Source organism: Myotis nattereri (assembly GCF_964212035.1).
Source record: "Myotis nattereri genome assembly, chromosome: 12".
NCBI lineage: Eukaryota > Metazoa > Chordata > Mammalia > Chiroptera > Vespertilionidae > Myotis > Myotis nattereri.
The window spans coordinates 16,774,148-16,789,896 of record NC_138087.1 but is presented as its reverse complement, the minus strand read 5'-3'; the positions used below and the strand labels follow the sequence as shown (position 1 = coordinate 16,789,896).

General features: G+C 42.5%; 1 protein-coding gene across 2 annotated transcripts in view; it reads left to right on the top strand.

Moving 5' to 3' along the window:
• Nucleotides 1-15,749, top strand: part of TEK (TEK receptor tyrosine kinase) — a 109,313-nt gene that overhangs the window by 37,642 nt on the left and 55,922 nt on the right. For both annotated transcript variants that reach the window (XM_081103018.1, XM_081103017.1), the window contains exons 2-4: nucleotides 3,376-3,687; nucleotides 11,906-12,016; nucleotides 12,845-12,997. In XM_081103018.1, the coding sequence (XP_080959144.1) occupies nucleotides 3,376-3,687; nucleotides 11,906-12,016; nucleotides 12,845-12,997 (576 nt within the window). The remainder of the gene's footprint in view (nucleotides 1-3,375; nucleotides 3,688-11,905; nucleotides 12,017-12,844; nucleotides 12,998-15,749) is intronic.

The following is a 15,749-nucleotide window of genomic DNA, read 5'->3' as shown; positions in this document are numbered from 1 at the left end:
GAGAATCAGTGTTTCCTTCCTCTTGATGACTCTCTCCCTGGGAGCACGCCTGGAATGAGTGAGTGTAGGAGGCAGGGCTAGATTTGCATGTGGAAAGGAGCTATGCTCTGGCATTATTTTGGCAGGCTGTAATTCTGCTAGGTGTCCTAGCTCATTCTCTCTTACAACGTTTTTCTTATAACTTCTGTTCTCTCTCTTAGGATCTTAAGGTTACCAGTGAGGTTGAAAGCAAGCTAGGTGCTTCCAAGTCAGTCTTGGAATCCCATTCATTCTATTCAAGATTTCTTTCCTCAATCCCATGTATTGAGTTAACAGTACAAGAAATGAAACTCGTATAAATTCTTCCTAATTAATCAGATAAAAATTAACTCCCAGTAGACTCATCCTCAAAACCTCACTGCGTACATCAAACATTGGCAAATTGCCATGAAAACAAATTGTATGAGGACTTCATAGCAGGCACAATGCTTGGCATAGGTTGGCATTCCTAAAAGGTCTGGAAAATGAATTCCAGTGAGCTCAAATGCTCACCAACTATTGATCAACTTTCTATTATATTTTATAAAAACTGTAACATTTGCTTTTCCCCTATAAACTTATTATCAAAACAGTCTTTTGAATATGGGCAAGCAAGTCCATTTAGATTCAGCAGAGCTTTTAAAATATATATATTTTTTTATTGATTTCAAGGAGGAAGGGAGAGGGGGAGAGAGATAGAAACATCAACAATGAGAAACAATCATTGATTGGCTGCTTCCTGCATGACCTCTACTGGGGATCGAGCCTGCAACCTTGGCATGCACCCTTGAGCAGAACTGTACACAGGACCGTTCAGTCCACAGGCTGGTGTTCTATCCACTGAGCAAAATTGGCTAGGGCAGCATTTTCATTTTTAACCTTATTGTTCTAGAAATGAGAGCCAAGTGAATAGGTAGACATGAATCAGACAGGTCTGCAGTAAAATTTGTCCATTCATCCACCCACCCATCCATCCATCTAACAAATACATCCAAGTTATCTATATGCTGAGACTAAGCAGGATATTCCTACATAAATCCATGTGAACAAAACAGCTTCAATACTCATCTTCATGAAAATTACCTTCTAGGAGAAGAGAGAGTAAATAAAATATTCACACATTATGATAATCTTTATGAAACAAACAAAAAGCTGAATTAGAGGCTAATGGGATGAGAATGTGGAGATGTGTGTGTTTTTTTTTAATATATTTCATTGATTTCCTACAGAGAGGAAGGGAGAGAGATAGCTAGAAACATCAATGAGAGAGAAACATCGATCAGCTGCCTCCTGCACACCCCCTGGGGATGTGCCCACAACCCAGGCACATGCCCTCGACTGGAATCGAACCTGGGACCTTTCAGTCTGCAGGCCGACGCTCTATCCACTGAGCCAAACCGGTTTTGGCGAGAATGTGGAGATGTTATAGATAAGGCCGATAGAGAAGCCATCTATGAGAAAGGCACTTAAGCTGAGACCCAAAGGATGGCATCAGTTAGCCATGCAGAGTGCAGAATAGTATTGTAGGCACGGGGATCAGCATGTACAAAGACTTTGAGGCAGGAAAGGGTATGGTGTATCCAAGAACTGAAAGACATCGGAGAATTTCAGCTCTGACTTTAACAGCTGGAGAAGATAGAATAAGTTACTCAATTTTTTGAGGCTTCATTTCTTCATATTTAAAAATAAGGTAATGGTACATATTTCACAGGATTGTTGAGAAAATTTAATGAGTAGTTGATGGGCTAACAGGTACCTTACTTAAATCACTTTACAAGGCACACAAAGGTCTCTGAGACTCCAGTTGGTCCTCATCACCCAATGTGCTTGACCTCCTATTCATGCAGTTTTGGGAATCAACCATCACTGGAGCCAGAGAACATCCTCAATCTCTGATATTTCCATGTTCTCCAACAAGAGGAGAGAATAGGCACAGATTCTAATTGTTCATCTTAGAAATGCTAGAAATCAAAACAGGAGGGAGGGGGGATAGAGAAAGTGAAATGATGTGCTTCATCATTTATAGGATAAAATTTGAAGGTCATGTTTTTACATTTGGGAAGCATTGAGTTTTGAGACTAGGTATTTAGGAAACAGAATAAAGAAAACGGAAATAATGGTCATTGTGTCCCATCTACAATAGACACTGTACTGGGCAAGTTATGTACTTTCTCTCATTTAATCTTCACAAGGATCCTACAAGACAGGTCTTTGTGGTCTTGTTTAAAAAATGGCACAGCCTGGCTGGTGTGGCTCAGTGGTTGAGTGTCAACCTAGGAACCAGGAGGTCAAGGTTCCACACCAGGTCAGGACACATGCCCAGGTTGCAGGCTCGATCCCAGTAGGGGATATGCAGGAGGCAGCCAAGCAATGATTCTCTATCATTATTAATGTTTCTATCTTTCTCTCCCTTTCCCTTCCTCTCTGTAATCAATAAAAATATAAAAATGACACAAATGAACCTCAGAGGGAAATGAAAATTTCACTCAGTCCCTGTCTTATCTTTGGAATTTAATGTGGAATTGGGCAATTCTTGGGTAATGATGAGAATCTTAAAGTGAGCATACAGTGCACAAGGGTGGGCAAAGTAGATTTATAGTTGTTCATGTGGAAAATAATACAATAATAAATTAATAATACAAGAATAAAGTCTGTGTTTTGTATATTCACAACTGTAAACCTACTTGTATCTAGCTGATATATTTCTTTAGAAAACTTTGTTGTTATGGCAGTACCACATTATCATTAATTAATAATTAATGATAATTATAATTAATGACAATAATGCCATTATCATGACTTTATCTCAACTCAACAGCATTGATTGAGTACCTCACTCATGTCTCAGGCACTACAATGGGTAGAGATATATAGTGCAGAACTTGTTTTGGAGAATGGAATAAACTGACAGTTCATTGCAGCTCGAGTGTGCAGTGGTGCAGGAGTGGTTAGCAGGGCTGAGGTGATGCCATGCTAAAGAGTTTTGGATTCTGTCCTATGGCAGACAGGCACCTGATCAGAGTAGCATTTTAGAAGGACTGCTCACATGGCTATTTTTATTTTATATATATGTATTTTTTGCTGATAGTATTATAGATATCTCCCATTTCCCCCCCTTCCCAGGCCCGACTCACGCCCCGGGTCTTCACTACCCTATTGCCCTTGTCCATGAGCTATGCATATAAGTATATAAGTTCTTTGGTTTACCTCTTCTCATCCCCCCAACCGCACATCGAGGTATGTCAGTCTGGAACAGACCCACATGGCTACTTTTAGACACGACTTTTAAGCAGCAGTTTATCCTGTGGGCCATGGTAATAACCTTCCTCTTACATTATGCTCCCTGTTTCCTTTTAGGCACAGTGGACGGTGCCATGGACCTGATCTTGATCAATTCCCTACCTCTTGTGTCTGACGCTGAAACATCCCTCACCTGCATCGCCTCTGGATGGCGCCCCCATGAGCCCCTCACCATAGGAAGAGACTTTGAAGCCTTAATGAACCAGCACCAGGATCCACTGGAAGTTACTCAAGATGTGAGCAGAGAATGGGCGAAAACAGTCATTTGGAAGAGAGAGAAGGCTAGTAAAATCAACGGTGCTTACTTCTGCGAAGGGCGAGTTCGAGGAGAGGCAATAAAGATACGCACCATGAAGATGCGCCAACAAGGTAAGATGTCCCTTAGTTGGGGGCACGTGAGACCCACTGAGACACAAACACACCTTTTGTGTTGGCAGCTGCTCACTCAGGGGCTGGTATGAGCTGCCTGGGCATAGCTTCAGGACCTTGTCTGCCTTTTTCCAAACATTGCTATCTCTAGTACACCAAGCATCAGAGAGAAACGAGACCGTCCAGGCCAACTTCCTCACATTCAACCCCATTCACTAGACATTGTGCATAAGATGAAGTGAAATATATGTTCTACAAGGGGATTCGCAGCCCTATGGAAAAAAATGAGCATGTTACATGCATGTAATGTAAAAGTCACAGCAATGAAGTCAGCTGTGCACTGCCAGATGGTTGGCTATTTTGAGCTTTCTCATTGACTTTTTTACTTGATTCTTTATTTTATTTATTTTTGCTTTCCCTTAAATATTCTTAACAGAAGCTAATGTTTTCAGGGGGGAAAGATGGTAAAGATAAAAAACTGAAAATGGAAACATCTATCAAAAACAGAACCTAATTGGTTATGGGTGTGTCAGTTATCTACTGCCACAGGGATGCTGGGCAACACAACCACAGGCCACAGAGGCATGCGACCATAAGCACTTATTGCTTGTGGGTGTGATTAGGTGGCTCTGCTGATCTGGACTGGATTTTCTCACACGTATGGATGTTGTCTGGCTGGCAGCTCATTAGGCTGGCCTTGGTTGGGCCAGCTTGACTCTGTTCCACATGCGTATGAAGCTAGATATGGTCTCATGGGCATGGCAAACGTGCAAGAGAACAAGTGGAAACCTAGTGTCAGTATTATTCATTCTCAATTCTGCCTCATTTTATTGCTCCAAGCCGAGCCTAAATCAGATGGGAGGGCACTGCCCAGTGACATGGTGAAGAGTTGTGGCTACACAGAGGGATGAAGAACTGGGCCTTCTTTGCAGGCTGCCATTCTTGGAAAAAGATGAGGACTTAATTTTAGAAGTGGAGTGCCCAGGCCCAGCTCACAGCACACCAGGACTATGAAGGAGGATACTGAGAGCCTTCTGCAAGGGAGGCTGCGCCTCACAAGGCAGTGAGGTGATGGAAGTGGGTCCTAGGCTCAGTCTGTAGGGCAGCCGGCCACACGGATGGCAGTTGGGAGGCGATGGTGCTATCGCACTCTTGAATGATTGTGTTCTGCCCTAAGGCTCCCAGGACCAGACAGGCAGCTAGACTCCTGCATTTCTAACAAGGTCTCAGGTGAGAAGATTCTCCTGGGAGAGACCACACTTTGAAGGGTACAGTAGGAGCCCAGCTGGGGTTCACCTGATAACATTGCTTTGACTTTGCTAATGTGGTAGTTAAAAGATTTGAAGGCAGTAAGCTCATTCTAAGGTCAAACGTGATGAAACCATTATTCATTACAAATGATGGAAAAGGTTTCTTAGCAAAACTGTTATGTTCCCCTTTGACTGACACCAGGGCGAGTGGGAAAAGTGCGCAGCAGACATTCCCAGGAATGCAGCTCCCGGTGAGGGAAGAGAGGTTGCACAAAGGGATGTGAGGTGTGCCAAAGCTAGCAAGGTGAAAAGTCACCTCTATTATGTTTCACATGTGACATTTGGGATTCCACTTGGATAGAGAGTTATGTCCTTCTGCTGACATTTTCACATTCTGAATGAAGACAATCTGAGACTTGTGCCCTCATGGGTTCACAGGAATGAAATGTGAAGTGCCACCGTGCCCTTTCTGGGTGTCCTGGGATTGTCCTTGCCAGTGTGTAAATAAGAACCCGTAGAGCATGTTAGACCAGAACAATAGGAGTCAAAAGCCAACTGTAATGGTCCCTCCAAACAGAGTCCAGGTCAGCATAGATAGAGAGGGCACATTCAGCGAAATGAGGCGCCGGCAGGCTTGGATAGTGAGAAACAGCTGAGAGAAGATGGTTTTTAGATTCATATTCACCTGAGTGTTAATTCATTCTCCAACTCTTACTAGCTGTGTGGGCTTAGGAACATATTTAACCTCTGTAAGTCTCATGTTCCATCATCTGTGGAATAGTCATAATAATATCTTCAAAATTGTCTTTAAGTTTTAAATAAGGTGGTATATGCAAGAAGCCAGTTCCATGAGTGCACTTAAAATAAGATATGATGCCCTAGCCGGTCTGGCTCAGTGGCTAGAGCGTCAGCCTGTGGACTGAAGGGGCCCGGGTTCAATTCTGGTCAAGGGCACATGCCTGGGTTGTGGGCTTGATCCCTAGTAGGGGGCGCGCAGGAGGCAGCCGATCAATGATTCTCTCTCATCATTGATGTTTCAATCTCTCTTTCCTTCTCTTTTCCTCTCTAAAATCAATAAAAATATAATTTTTAAAAAATTAAAATAAGATATGAGTTGCACAGTGGATGTGTTCTAAAAGGCTTGTCTAAAGGAGTCATTGCAGAGTGCTTTACATAGTAATGACAGCAGCAGTCTGTAAATGGTGGGAATGGATTTGATGCCAAGTGATCGGATTTCAGAGCCGGTATTTCTGGCCACCGCATGACCCTTTGTGTATCACTCTCAGTGTCCACCTCTCTCTCCCCCTCATCCTGAGCACTTGTTTTATGAAGTACAACCACTCCAACAGAAACCCTACAGAACAACGCAGGGCACAGCGTAGAGGTACAGGAGTGGAAGTCACTATAGGTGGGTTTGAGCTCAGCTCTGCAACTGAGTGATATGACCCAGGGCAAGTTACTTAATTGAAATAATAGTTTCCTCATTTGAAAAAACAAGTGAGGATAGAGACTGAACTACATACACTCAAGAGTCAAATGAGATCATCAACGTTATCCGGCTCACAGTAAATGTTCAATAATTATCACCATTATGGTTCCTTGGGATAAGCAGTAATTTAGTGGGGCTATTAATTTTCCCACTTGTGAAAATTTTTAATATCGTCTACTTAACATAATTGTGGAGGTTTATATAAAATAGAAAAATAGGCAGTACTTTCCTGTATTTTAGTAATAACAGCTCAGGCCGTTGAACTGATTCTGTTTCTCTTGTTGACCATCCAACAGCTGAAATATGATGTGAGGAAAGTGATATCCTTCATAGTGAATCAGGAAAACCTCCAAAACTCTGTCTTCATGACACTATCAATTCCCTGGTACAACATCGTGGGAACCGCAAGTGCCTGCCCAGGGACACAGCAGGGTAGCATAAACACCGATACAGTCCTGCCTGCTGCTGACTCCTGCATCTGGGAGGAAGTGGAAAATCCATTTGAGATGTGCCAAAACATGGCTTAAATTGGCTCTCGTACTCCAAATGGCCAACCTGTTTTTATCAATGGCATCATCCAAAAAAGTCAAAAGCAGTTTATTCAGACCTTGCTGGCGATTTCATTTGAGAGTGGGGAGGTAGATATGAAATTTGAGACATTTTCACAAGCAAACATCTGTTTGGGTGTTCCATCAGAAGAAACACAGGTGATTTTTCTTCCTTATTTTCCTTTGAGAAATAGCTGGATTTAAGGACATCAAACTTTCCACACATGATTTGGGAAGTTGGAAGAGGTGAGCCGTTTTTACCTAAATAACGCAAATGAACATGTTGAAAGCATAAGGGAAGTAGGAAGATTTGAAATGAGATTCATTCATTTATTCTTTCATTCCACAAGTATTATTCAGCCTCTATTTGTGCCACACACGGGAGATGCAATGATGTTAACACTTCCCAAGTACTTACTATTTATATTTATTGCTGTAAAATCTAGTCTTTACCAAATGCTTATCTCGTGAGGACTATTATGACCCCATATTAATAGGTGAGGCTTGTAGCTATTATAACTTAGGTACATTTGCACACCTGGTTCTCATTGTTGGACCGGGGATGGTTAACACAGGCCTGACCCCAGAGGCCAGGCCCCGCCCACCTTGTGCTGCCTTCCATGGACCTGCCCTCCTGGAGCTCAGGCTAGTAGGGGCACTACCATAGCAGTGGCACTGTAACGGGAATGCAGTTATGATGGCACTTCACCTGGATCCCAGGGGCGGTGTCAGGCCCCTGGAAAAAGTGACAGCTAAGTGAAGACTGAGCCCTGGCCAATGGTGCTCAGTTGGTTGGAGCATTGTGCCACTCACCGAAAGGTTGAGGGTTTGATTCCCGGTCAGCGGACATACCTAGGTTGTAGATTGCATCCATGGTCAGGGCTTGAGCAGGAGACAACTGATCGAAGTTTCATTCTCACATTGATGTCTTTCTCTCTCTCTCTCTCTCTCTCTCTCTCTCTCTCTCTCTCTCTCTCTCTCCCTCCCCCCCTTCGTCTCTCTAAAACAAATTAAAAAAAATAAAATAAATGAAGACTGAATGAAAAGGAGTTGGTGAGACATAGAGGAAATGAAGGAGCAGAGAGAAAGGAAGTTCACCACTTAGACGTGAATGATCACACAGTCTGTTTGAAGAACTTCATATATTTCAGAATGGAGGCCAACCCGGATGCAGGCCTGGAGTATGATGAGGCTGGAGAGCTGGGGTTGGGGAACAAGTGTGGACATCTTGAGATTGTGTGTTAACTTTCACACTTACTCAAAGTTAGGAGGCCTTGAGTAAGGGACTTAGTTACCCTTAACTCTGTCTCCCATGTCGGCAAATTGGATATCCTGTTTGCACATGGCTTTTGTGAAGTTATACAGAACTAGAGGCCCAGTGCTCTGCGTGCTGCTGGGGGACCTCCCTTCCCTGGGCTGCCTGCTGCCGGCGGGGGCCTCCCTTCCTGCGGTTATCCAGCTGGCCCTGCCCTCTGGTCGAACTCCCAGTCGAGGAGACAATTTGCATATTAGGCTTTTATTATATAGGATAATAATGAACATAAAAGTACATCTTATTTCTCTTAGTCTTTAACTCTCATTAAAGGAGACAACTGAAAATTTTTTCAATTATTTTTCAACCTTGAGGAACATTTTTGTTATGCCACCTATTTTTCTTCTCCAGCCCTTTAAGGAACAGTGAACTGTGTTTTTAGTTAAGTTCTGCCCGTTAAGGGGCTCATCCCAGTGACCCTGCAGCTCCTCCTCTTGCCCAGGCCTCAGCAGTCTCCTTTAAGACAAGGTGCTGGGACCTGAAGTCTTTTGAGTACTAACCTCTGAAAGATCTCTTCCATGAACTTGCTGTGTGATCTTGGACAGGTTGCAGAACCTCTGTGTATCTTAATCTCTTCATTTGTAAGAGTAGGATAATGGTAGTAGCCATCTCACAGAGACATTATGAAAATTCAATCTGTGTCAAGTCCTCAGCACAGTGCCTGGTGGCAGTAGGCACAGTTCAAAGGTGCTCATTGTTTTTATGATCCAGTCAAGGCCCACGGGATCAGCCTGTGTGCACCATGGAGAAGCTGGGCTCCTGGGTCATCAGCCTGGAGATGTGGGTGCAGGAGGTGCCAGGCTGGGCAGCCATGGGACTCTGGTGTGGCTGTGTTCCTACCTGAGGGAACGGGGAGCTCAGAGAGCATAAGATCTGGAACAATAGCCACAGCGTGGGGAGAAAGAGAAGCTGTCTTGGGGTTGAGTGTAGTGGGGAGTCTTGGTTCCTTTTCAGAAACAATGCTGGGCGAGAAGTCCCATGGTCAGCTAAACAGTCAGGGGCAGAAAATATAAACAAACCACAGAGAAAGGAACCAACATAAAGTGGTTGGAAAAATTATCCCAGGAGCCCAGGAGCTTGCCGCAGAGAGCGATTTACACACGCGAGGACTGCAGAATGAAGCGCCTTGTCAGTGTGGGTGGGCGCCCACCAGAGCCCCCCCCCCCCCCCGCCCCCAGGGCCTGTTCAGGTTGGTTCATGTCAGTCCGGTAGAGAAAGTCACTACTCAAGTGCATATTACAAAAGTCAGCACAGCAGTGCTGCTGTTTATTTATGTTTGGGAAGGATACTGACTTCTTCTAAGCACCCGGGGGCTTGGCATACATCATTTAATATTTTGAACAACCTTTTAAGGTAAACATTTTTACTTCCAAATTATAGATGAGGACACTGTGGTGTTCAGAGGTTAAGTAGGTTGCTCACAGAGGCCCAGTGAGTGGCAGAGGGTAGTCTCAAGCCAGGACTGTCTTATCCCAGGGCTCACAGGCCCTTTGACCTGCACTATTCTCCTGTCTGCACCAAGGCACCCATGTGGGAGTCCTGGCTGGGCACTGGGCCTTGGTCAGCGGGCACAACAAGCAGATAAACCCAAAGCCCGGATCCCCAGCCTGGGTTAAAGCCATCTTCTGCCCTGAAGGGCAGCTCTCTGAGCTCTTGATCAGCTTCTCAAGCCTCCCATCCAAAAGCCACTCTGTGGAGATTCAGACATTAGGTAGAGGGTGTTTTGCACTGATTTCTATTTTAGGTGGATTCTAGTCAGAGAATTTGATTCTTCATTATTTACAGAGATGTGCTTTATGGCTTAATAGCAGGCAGTATGCTTCAAAATAGCCTGTATTCAGAAGCTACCTACAGGGGTCCATGAATATCCAACAGACCTTAAATCATGTTATTCAAATCTTTGTCTTCACTGACTTTTGGTCCATTTGATTTGTCAGTTGTTGAACATTTCCTCAATGCTTGTGGACTTGGCACTTTCTTTGTTTAATTGTCAGTTTTTGTTTTGTGGGTTTTGAAGTTCTGCTGTTAGAGGCGTATGCAAGTTCAGGGTTATTTAACCCACCTGGTGGATTGTGTCTTTTTCTCATCATGTAAAGGCCATCTTGATCCCTAAAATTTTGTTTTGGCATCTGAATAGATTTTTCTTCTGATATAAATATTGCAATATCAAGCTTCTTTTAGTTATTAGTGCAGTATATGTTATTCTGTCCCTTTATTCTCAGTTTTATATGCCATTACACTAAATGTGTAGTTAATGGAAAGAGCATATATTTACATATTTATAACTATTAAATTTATTCTGAGGATCTCTGGCTTTTAACATTTTATTATGTCTTTTCTGCATGCCGTGATTTTTCTTTGTGATTTGTTCTCCTTTTATGTCCCTGTTTGCTTTCATTCTCCCTGCCCTCTGTATTTAGGAAAGTTGTAAATATTCTGTTTCTCTTCTTTTAGTGGTTATCCTTACATATTTTATGTTGGCCTACTTTCCATGTCAGTTATACCTCAATAAGGCTGGAACTTTAAAAATTGGCTTAACTTGAAGCCTAGAATTAATTCCCCCTTATTCTGTAGTTGTGGTTCTCTGCAGATTATGGTGTAAGTTAAAGGAACTCAGGAACTGTTGTAGCTGGGAGATGACAAGATTTTGTTCACACATCTTGTCCCATAAATCAAGGAGCTCAGGCAATGCTTTGTTCCAAATTTAGCAAAGAGACAGAAGTTTCCAAAATTATTTTATAAACCAAATCCACAATAACTTCTCCAGTTTCATCTTAATACTCCAGTCTCATAATTATGTCAGCTCATATATATCTAACTAAAGGGTAGAAGGCAAGATGTTGGGTCTTTGTCTTATTCTTTAATATTCCAATATTTACACCATCCATAAGTGCAACATTGTACTGAATCCATTGGAGAAATGCTTCGGGCATTCTAAAGCAATGAGAATCATTTGGAGCAACAACAACCTGAAAGGACCAAGGGAAAAGCCATTTATCTGGCCATTCATATTCTATTCCACTTTGAGGAAATTTGCTAAGGATTGGAGAAGGAGGGCTAGTTCATCTTTAATATCAGGTTTTGGTTTGGTAATAGGTATTAATCAATACAAGGTCCTCACCTCCCCAGCTAGTTGCATGAAAAAATGTACGTATGGATGTTGTGTGTATATATTTACATTTTTACAGAGGAAATAACCATTCCTTTCATCAGATTCTTAAAAAATGATATAACCTTAAGAAACCCATCAGCTACCGCTGTTGTTGTTTTTTTAAAATATATTTTATTGATTTTTTTACAGAGAGGAAGGGAGAGGGTTAGAGAGTTAGAAACATCGATGAGAGAGAAACATTAATCAGCTGCCTCCTGCACACTCCCCACTGGAGATGTGCCCGCACCCAAGGTACATGCCCTTGACCGGAATCAAACCTGGGACCTTTCAGTCCGCAGGCCGATGCTCTATCCACTGAGCCAAACCGGTTATGGCAACTGCTGTTTTGAATACCATGAAAAACCAGCTGACTGCTGCCCAGTGCCAGCCCTCACAGTCGGAAGTTCGAACGGTGGAGAAAATATGCAACCTCATTTTCTCCTTTGTCTTCTCTCTCTCTCTTAAAAGCTTCCTTCCTACCATCTACTTTAACCTTGACCGTGGACAGGGGAGATAACGTGAACATATCTTTCAAAAAGGTGTTGATTAAAGAAGAAGACGCAGTGATTTACAAGAATGGTGAGTCTGTGTTTTGCTTCCTTTCAGCACCATGGTGTGAGCACACAACACATTGGGGCATTATCTTACTGCAGTCTTAGAAGCAGATGTTGGAAGTAAAGCTAATATGAAGCGAGCTAACCAAATTATATGATAGAAGCTCTCTTAGGAGATGTGTTTGGTGACTTAATCAAGTAAGTTCGAGATTCATAGACATAAGTGAATATGCGGTATGAATTATAAATGTACAATAAGCACCATCGTGATGTGATAAGTGGGGTTCCAAATTCTGCCGTATAAAATGTCTGCTTGTTTGATTGCAAAGTTAATAAAGTGCTCAGCATGAGCCTGGAGAGCCACTGGCAATCGCCCTGGGGGGCCTTAACTGTGCAATCCAAATCCATCTCCGTCCAACTGCGGTTTGGCACCACTTGGTGGCGAAGACCTGGTCCAGCTGAAATATTGCTGGGGATTATTCTGAGTTCTGTGGATGGATAAGACGTCCAGATTGGAGTAGTGATTCTAGGTATCTTCAGGTTAATTGATTAGTTGACATTTCCCACCCAGATTTGCCTGCTTACCTGCAGCAGATAAGAACTTTAGCCTCCCCACATCATGTGTTTGGCAGTAGATTCCATAGACGAATAGGCTATCTGCTCTATCACCAGACCTTTCTCCACTGTTGGGAGTGCATTGAGCTCAGCCTTTTCATTCTTCTCCTACACTCAATATGCTAGCGAGAGCACATTTTCTATCGGGTTATGGAAGGCTGATCAAGTAGAGGAGCCAGACAAGGAAATAAGAGTGTTTGAGAGTGACCCTTTATTCTCTTCTCTTCTCCTTTATCAGGTTCCTTCATCCACTCAGTGCCCAGGCACGAAGTACCTGATATTTTAGAAGTGCACCTGCCTCACGCTCAGCCCCAGGATGCTGGGGTGTACTCGGCCAGGTACATAGGAGGAAACCTCTTCACCTCGGCCTTCACCAGGCTCATAGTCCGGAGTAAGTGATTGAGAGGCCACTGTCTGTGATGGCATAGTCGTTAGGATTTTTATTTGCAAGTAAACTGACTCTGGCACCTAAACCAAAACCAGGGATTGGTTGGAAGTATACTAAGGGCTCTTAGAAAATTGATGGAAAAGCCAACAAGCAACTTTTCAGAAAAGATAGGCTCCAGGGAAGATCTGGGGCTCAGCACTGGTGGGGAAGAGTAGACTTTCTCTCTAGGATGCCACCTACCATTTCCCTAACTTAAATTCAGTGACATTTCTTTTACTTCCAAGTTTTGAATTCCCATGATAAAGAATAAAATTGGTGTCACATATGTCAGATGTCTATTTGCTTGGACCAACGAGATATAGACAAAGGTGGAGCCACATACTCCGGTACAGGCACTGGGACCTCACACTTGAATAGCAGCACCACTCCCATGAAAAGGGGGAATCGTGACCTGGTCAGTCTCCTGAGAGGTATCCTAAGGGGGTGAGGTGGGCCTGCTGGGCTGCTCTAATATCTGGTTAAACGTCAAGTCTCCTGTAAATCCCACAATTTGCAGATCATTTAACTCTCAAGTGTGATTTCTGTTTTCAGGTTTGAAAAGTGCAAGAGTTAGAACTAGTGAAAACCACCCTTCACCCCATTATAACTATCAAAGTGGGAAATAACCATCATCAGTAGTTTTTACACAAAAATTGACCTGTAGGAAGCAACAAATTGGCCCTGAATCTTCCCCAGCTATGTCAGGTATTCATGATATCAACACATTACGGGCTGATCACGAGCATTCTCGTGTTTTCATATGATACAGTGTTTTACATAAATGTTAAAGGCACGCCTTAAAATTAAATACCCATTGCATTTTGAAGTTATTTATTACATGTTCTTACAAGCTAATATCTTTTTAAAGTATGATACTTTGTAGAACGTTTTTTGTACTCGTTCAATAGAAACTTATCTGGCCACTGGGTAAAGCTAGCAATAAAACTACTGGTGCGCAATGTGTTAAGTACTCAGACTTCAGGTCTAAATACTTGGGATGCTTTGTCATTCCTCTAATAATTGGGATCTCTAACTCATAAAGAGTATTTTGCTTTGCATGATATTCATTCATTCACTCATTCAGCAAATAGTGTTGATTTTAACTGTGTTAGGCATTTTATTGGTGTCGAGAATACAAGAATCATAAGATCAGCCACTGTTCCTTAGCTAATTACCAAATAGAGTGGCTACATACATAAATAGATATTGCAATATGACAATAGACTTATGAAAAGTGTGGTTCATCTAGTTTGTGCAGGTAAAATCCCTCTTATTCCACTACACTCATGGAGAGTCTGAATGGCAAGGACACAATTTAGATTCATTTCTTAGATGGTTTCTCCCCAGGCTGATACAGCACCATATACCTCGGTGCTCAGAGTCTGGGTTAAACGGGCAGATTTTCCAGCAATGTCAGAAACCTCAGATATTGACACAAGGTAAAAATTTTAAAGCTTCTAGAAAACAACTCAGCACAGACTAGAATTTAAAATTCACCTGAACTTTTAAGATAAGGCAAAAGACTTCAAGCACATTTTGATCTTCAAGTTGTCTCTTTCTCAGATCGCTGGGAGCACATGTCTATTCTCTTTTGCTCTTAGGGAGTGTAGTTCAGTGAACCTGCTTTAGCATCACTGCCAATATCTAAACTCATGCTAAGAAATGTGGGTTGGGATACAGTCATCGCATTTAAAAGTATTTCCCCCAAGATGACCTCTCTGATGTTTAGGCACTCGAAGGCGTTGGTCCACCTCTCCTGACTGTAGGGTGCTTCTCTCCAGGATGAATGGAGCCTAGGAAGAGTCAGTGCTTAAAGCCCGTGTAGTAAAAATCACGCTGCTTATGTGTACAGGGTTTATTTTTAGTATAAGTTCTCTCCCGGACAAAAGATTCCCCACAAGCATTAAGTTTACAGGGTTTCTCTCTGTAGGCCGTGAATCCGTGGTTTCCTAAAGTACAAAACCGTGAGGCTTGTGAAGAAAAGAGCAAAGCCTGGTTGCATACTCACTGCTTTTCAGCAAACTCTTCTCCCGACTGCTCCATCCCCAGTCATTCCCTCGAGCTTTATTCTCTCCTCCTTCCCAGGATTCCGTGCAAAGCGGGACAGGTCTAGTGTTCGGTGTCAAACTAGAGACATAGTTTAATGGGACAGGAAGCCTATTTTCATTTCCAGTTTTTTCCATCATTAGTCTTCACTGTCCACATAGCCTGTGGTCAGGCTCTTAAGAAATCGCTAATTGTGCAGAATAATTTTCCCCTTTCTACACTAAGGCATGTAAATATTAGCTTTGAGACATTTTGTAGCTCTATCTAGTAAGTGGAAGCCTGAAGGAAAAGGTCTGTGTTGACAGTCTTCCTGATTATTTTAGAGAAAATACTGATAACCAGGAATTCTTGCCAAAGAAATTACAAGGTTACATTGGCTATAGGCACAGGTCCAAGCTTCACCATCATGAAAATAACATTCAGGGACCAAGAACACAGAAGAAAAATTAAATAAAATTTAATTTTATTTAATAAAATAAAATTTAAAATCCAACACCCCCATATACGTCAGTAGGTATCCTTAGACCTAATTAACAATCTAAAGTCACCAAGTGCTGGAGAGAAGTAGCCAAGAAATATGAATTCAGAAGCATTTGACCATCCTTGTACTTTAGGTTTGTGTATCTTGTTTCACTTTGTATTTTTTCTGCCTGGAAAATGAGTGGATGCT